Consider the following 6,000-nt stretch of genomic DNA (forward strand, 5'->3'; position numbering starts at 1 on the left):
ATCCCATCCCTGCCCGCTGCTCCTGCCCAAGCTCTTGAGGCAAGGTGCAGCAGGCACACAGTTCACCTCCCATTCCCAGGAGAGTTTCAGTTTGGGACAAGGAAAGAAAATAGCAAATGGTCCCTGCTGTAGCTCTGCTATCAGCATCCAAACATCCCTGTCCAAATGCTGCCCAGACCCTGCTCAGCTCCGAGTACAATTTGTCACCGGGGGCCCTCCCTGTCCCTCTCCATCTGTGGCAGCCGGCAAGCAGGAGGGGGCACGGGGCCAGCACTGCCCTCATTACCCTCTCCATTTGCTCCTCATTTGGGCCAGGAGTCTTACAATAACAAACACCACAGAGGACAAGCAGGGCCAGGAGGAGTGAACTGAAAGCCAGAGCTCACCCTGCGGGGACAGGAATTTCAACCTGCCAGTGTTTCACTGCCCCTCGGACCCCAGCACAGGCAAGGCAGCCCAAAGCAGACATAAGGATGGTAGCATGCGTTCATTCACCAGCCACTAAGAGTGGCCGGAAAGGTGACAGCAAGCCACAGACTTGAGCCACTTAGGCAAACCTACCCTGGTAATAGACAACAGGCAAAACAAGGCACCCTAGCTCCCCAATCCTTCCCGACGCTGAAAGGGTTTAATTCTGATCTGCAATAAGCCTCTGATCCAGGCTGAGATTTGCAGGTGGATTTGCAAAGCTGTAGCTAAACAATTCACAGCCCCTGATCCCCCAGGCCAGCGCCCCGGCTGCTCGCCCTGCCCCGTCCAGCCATCTCCGGTCCTGGGTAACCCCTGGCCACAGCCACCCTTGGTCCCGTGCCGTGTGTCCAGCCACTTCCGTAAGTACTGCAGAGCTCCAACATGATCCCCCTATGCCTTTTTGCTGGCACCCTGAGCACCCCAGGTGTTTCTTTTGCACCGACATCTGTGAGACAGAGCAGAAGGTCTTGGCTAGTGCACAGGAAAGGAGACAAGAAGTCAGGAAACTTTGGTACCAAGCATTTGAGGTGCTGCTGGGGGACAGGGAGAGGAGTGGAGGTGCAGGGCGGTGACAGCATTCTCAGTCAGGAGCATTCCCAGGGCAAGCAGTTGCCAGCCGCGGTGTCAGGGAGGTTTGGTGTGGGCTCAGCCCAGTTTCGCAAGACACCATGGGAGGGGGAATTTTGGAACAAGGCAGAGAGAAAACAAACCACCCTACTCCACTGCCTCTTCCACCCCCCCGCCCCTAGCCCATGCCCAGGGCTGCAGGCAGAACACAGCACCAGTAGAAACCCCCCTGCCACTAGCAGCAACAAGGACAATCTGCACCCTAGTGCGCTCACCAGGATGGGTCACCCCGCTGAGGTGCTCCCAGAGAGTATCTCCAAGGTGCTGCCAGCATGCTGTGCTCTGAAGTAATTCTGCGCTCCATGGACCTCTGGGCTTTCCTGAGGATAGAGGCATCACTGTCACATGCATCCCTCTCCGTCATTATCCCCAGTGGCAAGGAAAGGCTGATAGCCATGGTTCAGCCTCAGGTGGGTGCGTCCTGTTGTCCCACTGGAGCCTCAGCAGCTCAAGGTGGGTGGCTGCAGATGCCTTGGTAAGCCCCGTGAAGACAGGGGGATGAGGTGCAATCCCCCTTTCTTAGCTAGGTGAGCCTCAGGATCATCATCTGAAATTGCCTCTAGCAGGTCCCAAATAACATAACACAACTGTAGCTCTTTGGTTTCCTTGGCTCGGCACGTCACAGAAGACAAGGGACCCTCAGGAAGGCAGCGGGCACTTTCCCTCTTCCAGCATCTGGCTCTCCATCCCTGCCTGTGGCCCGGACACAAGGGAGGGCTTTGGCGTCCTTCCCGGGCAGCACTGCTCTGCCTCTGAAATCTGGTTGAGGAGATAGTGGAGGTGAAAGGGCGCTTGGCGCTCATCCGCAGGCTTGGGTCAATCGTTAATCAGAGATGAATTGCTTTCCACTCTTGCAGGTAACCTCTCCTCCTGGCTCCCACCCACGTGCCGGTGCCCATGCAAAACCAGCGGACCCGGGAGTGGGGTGGAGCTGTGGCACAGCAAGCGGAGCCTCCAGCAGGCCCATGGGAAGGTAAGTGCATGTAAGCAATTTGCTAGTGAGCCGGGTGAGAAGCTGCAAGCTCGAGGGGGTGGCAGCCAGCCTCCACCATGGTGTCCGTGGGGCTCCAGCTCCTGGGCTACACCTTGGCCTTCCTGGGCTACATCGGCACACTGACCACCACGCTGCTGCCCAGCTGGAAGATCAGCTCCTACGTCGGCTCCAGTATCGTGACAGCTGTGAGCTTTACCAAGGGGCTGTGGATGGAGTGTGCCACATACAGCACGGGCATCACCCAGTGCGACATCTACAGCTCCCTGCTCAACCTGCCTGCCGACATCCAGGCAGCCCAAGCCCTGATGGTGAGCTCCTGCGCCGTCTCCTCCCTCGCCAGCCTCCTCACTGTCGTGGGCATGAGGTGCACCATCTTCAACCAAGGCTCACCAGGCAAGGACCGAGTGGCAGTGGGGGGCGGCGTGGTCTTCATCCTTGGGGGCCTGCTCTGCTTCATCCCGCTGGTGTGGAACATCCATGTGGTGCTGCGGGATTTCCACAACCCCACCATCCCTGACAGCATGAAGTTCGAGCTCGGGGAGGCACTTTACCTGGGCATCATCTCCTCCCTCCTGTCCTTCATCGGCGGCTTCATCCTCTGCACCTCTTGCCCTGCCCGAGACCCAGCGGCCACCTATGGAAGCACCTACCAGCCCCGGCTGCTGGCGGGCAAGAGCCCCCAGCCCTCGGTCAGCCAGATGAAGAAGACCAAGAGTGAGATGAACTCCTACAACCTGACAGGATACGTGTAGTAGCTGCATGTAGGAACTAGGCTGGCACCCTCCAAGCTCCCCAAAGCATCTGGGCCAGCACCGAGGGAGTGTGGTGAGAGGACACGGCGGCATCTCCTGTGATCAACCCTCTTGCTCACATGCTTAGGGGGGTTGACCCCACTCTCTCCCTGGGGATCCTGAGAGCTTTGTGACTGTGACTGCTTGGACATGCCAGCTGGTGGCTTACATCAGTGAAGGACCTCAAATCCGGCTTCTGTTCCCTCTTCCATGCTGCCAGCCTGTAGGCAGCCCCTGGCACAGCAGGACCCCAGCCCACAACCCCACTGAGCCTGCCTGGATGGGGATGGGTGAGCTTGTTCCCCCAGAGAACTGCTTGCTGGCCATGGAGTCATCACAACCAGGTCAGGGTGTCTGCATGGGTCCAGAGTCGCTTTGCGGGGAGGAGTTTCAGTGCTGGTTGCAAAGTGATGTTGCAATAAATCTGTCTTTCTACCCGGGCTATGGCTGAGCTTTCCTTCAGCACAGGGGCTTGTGGTGGGAGCCATGGTTGCCTGCATGGCAATTCCATGGTACAGAGGGCTCTCCCCACTCCATAGCTTTGCCACCCAGGAGCCTACACAGTTGAGAGCACTGCTGGGGGTAGCATGTCACTCCCTGTGCTGTTTGTTCCTAGGCACCGCACCAGGGGGTTGCCATGAAGCACCACTGCAAGGGTGCCAGCAGAGGCAAGCACGGCTCCCTGGGGGCAAAAGGCAGGGAATGTCACCCCCCAACCCTGACTGCTTCTAAGGGTGCAGATATCACTGGGGCTGGGGTGCTCACAGGGCAATTCACTGGGGTGAGAGCTCTGGCATCGCCACATCTCCACCCCAGGATGCTGTGACCATTGGCACCCAGGAGGCATTATGGTCCCATGCACCCAAGGCAGCCACTGGCCACGACGGAGGCTGAGGACCTCAACACAGCTACAGAGGGGTCTTTCAGGGAGGTCCAGAGCCCGGGGGTCCTTGCAGAGGCTGTTTTGAGGTGAAAAGCACCAACAAGACCATCAATAAGCCGCAAAGAATGGTCAGACAAGGGCTGAGACCAGTCCATGAGACCCTTTGTCAGCGGAGGGATCTGCTGCGTGATTGCAGCCCTGCACAGCAGCAGGAGTGTGAGAGCTCACACAGGCTGCCAGTGGCTCTGGGGAATGCTGTGTACGTGCCAGGAGAGGAGGCACAGCCAGCCCCAGCCTCACAGCCCACCGAGGAGCAGGTACATTAACTACCATGCCCTTCCGATGTCTCACCTCTAGAGGCAAAATAACCCCGGTGCTGCTGTGCCACAGCACAGGGCTGCCAGGGGACCCCCTTGCCCTGGCTCCCTGTCCCCCAGGGAGCAGGAAGCTTTGGTCTACCTGCTGGCCCCTCATAAAGCAATTTAGATTAGGTCCCAGAGGGAGGGGGCCATGTTCCCCTCTCAGACGTCACCACTGTTAACCTTGCACCAGTGAAATCGTGTTTGCTGTGGGGTTAACACACTCCTGATAACAGTGAGTCATGCTTTCTCCCCTCCTCAGTGAGCAAGGGGCCACCCACGGACCCATCCCCAGGGTGATGCTAGCTGGAGGGGACCAAGGTGAGTTTCAAGGCAAAGACCAGTCACCCTCATTCCATGCCAAGGTAAAAAGTGATTCCTCGTCCCCAGGCTGGCTGAGTTACTTATTGCTGCCCTGGGTGCAGAAGATGGAAAGAGCAGCCCCCCAGGAGATGCTGCAAGTTCACTTAAGTCCTTCAGCCATAAATTATTTGTTTCTGGGCAGCTGACACAGAAGGGGGCGAGAAAACAGTTGGTACGAGAAAGAAATCCTGCCTCTGAAGAGGAGGAATTCCTGGGCACCATGTCCTCACCCCCCGCCTCCCACCCTAGGCTGTGGGGCCAGACAGCAGTGCCAGTGTCTGCAGGCAGGGGCCCCGCTAATTAAACAAAGGGGCATTTGAAACGCTCAATTCAGACTTTCATTGCTGCTGGGTATATTAACGCCTTAATTCAAGCAGCAAAAGGGAAGATTTCTGGTTTTAGAAGAGTCAGTTTTTGCAGTTTCCCCCTGAAGGAGAAAGGGATCCAGCCCAGGTGAGGGCAGGCAGAGCGAGGAGCTCAGGTACAGAAACATCCATGGTTTGGACAAATAAGCGCAGGTCAGAGGCACTGCAAGCAGCCTCAACATCCCCAACAGCTCCTTGGGTTTCTTTCTCACCTGTGCAATGCCAGATCCCCTTTCTGTGGGTGCAGCTTCACCAGCTTCAGCTGACAAGCATCACACTGACAAGGGGGCAAGCCTTTCCCCAGCCCCCTGTGCTTCTGGCCTTGCCAAGAAGGAGCCTCTGCATCAAGCATGGGTGGGCTCAGGGAGGGGAAGGCTTCTCCCCTCCAGCTTCCCTGACCTTTAACTCGAACGCACCCAAATAGATGAAACTTGGCTGCAAGGCAAGGCGGGTTGAAAAGGATTTTCCACTTCCTCACCAGCAAGAGTGGAGGACAGGGAAGGGAAGGACACTGAGTGCACAGATGTGGTGGCTGTGGTTATCTCTGCTTCGTGCAATACCCACATTCCCCGTTTTCGATAAGTCAGGTCCTAGAGGGCAGGTTGGATGCAGCCCAGCTCAGAGCCAGAGAGGACAGGAGCCTAGATTGCCCTGGGGAGCCAGCTTCACCAATGAAAAGCATGACTGAAGGATGGAGCTGAGCCAGACTATGTGGTGCAGAGCCAGCTCCTTGGTCACCCCTTACCCCTCAGTAGCTCAGCAGGAAAAGCTGAGGGTGCTCCAAGTTTTCCCACAGAGGAAGCATGGCCCCAGCTCAGGGCAGGAGGGGGATACAAGAGGGACAGGCAGCCGAGGGGGGAAAGAGGAGGAGTGGGAAGAGGGTTGGGTGGAGAATGGCTCCCTCTTCCAAGCACCCCAGCTGGAGCCCTTGCCTCGCAGGATTGCATGGTGGAGCAAGCAGCCTTGCAGCTCCACACTGGAGGGCCAGGCTGCAATGGCTAATCCTTGATCATAAGGAATTGAGCCCTTCCTCTCCTCTTCTTCCTCGAAATGGTGCCTCAGATGAAGAAAGGAGGCAATAAAATACTAGCATGCCTTTATATTCAAAAGCAGTAGAGTCGCTATAAAACCTCAGGACATGTAAACC

The 6,000-nt window shown here is 57.2% G+C and overlaps 1 protein-coding gene across 1 annotated transcript; it reads left to right on the forward strand.

Moving 5' to 3' along the window:
- Window positions 1–697: 697 nt before the first annotated feature.
- On the forward strand, window positions 698–3,255 carry CLDN2 (claudin 2). Its single transcript, XM_069867517.1, has 2 exons — window positions 698–830; window positions 1,956–3,255. Exon 2 carries the CDS (start codon window positions 2,149–2,151, stop codon window positions 2,842–2,844), a length of 696 nt encoding a protein of 231 aa, XP_069723618.1. The 5' UTR covers window positions 698–830; window positions 1,956–2,148; the 3' UTR covers window positions 2,845–3,255.
- Window positions 3,256–6,000: the final 2,745 nt, after the last annotated feature.

Source organism: Phaenicophaeus curvirostris, chromosome 13 (assembly GCF_032191515.1).
Source record: "Phaenicophaeus curvirostris isolate KB17595 chromosome 13, BPBGC_Pcur_1.0, whole genome shotgun sequence".
Lineage (NCBI taxonomy): Eukaryota > Metazoa > Chordata > Aves > Cuculiformes > Cuculidae > Phaenicophaeus > Phaenicophaeus curvirostris.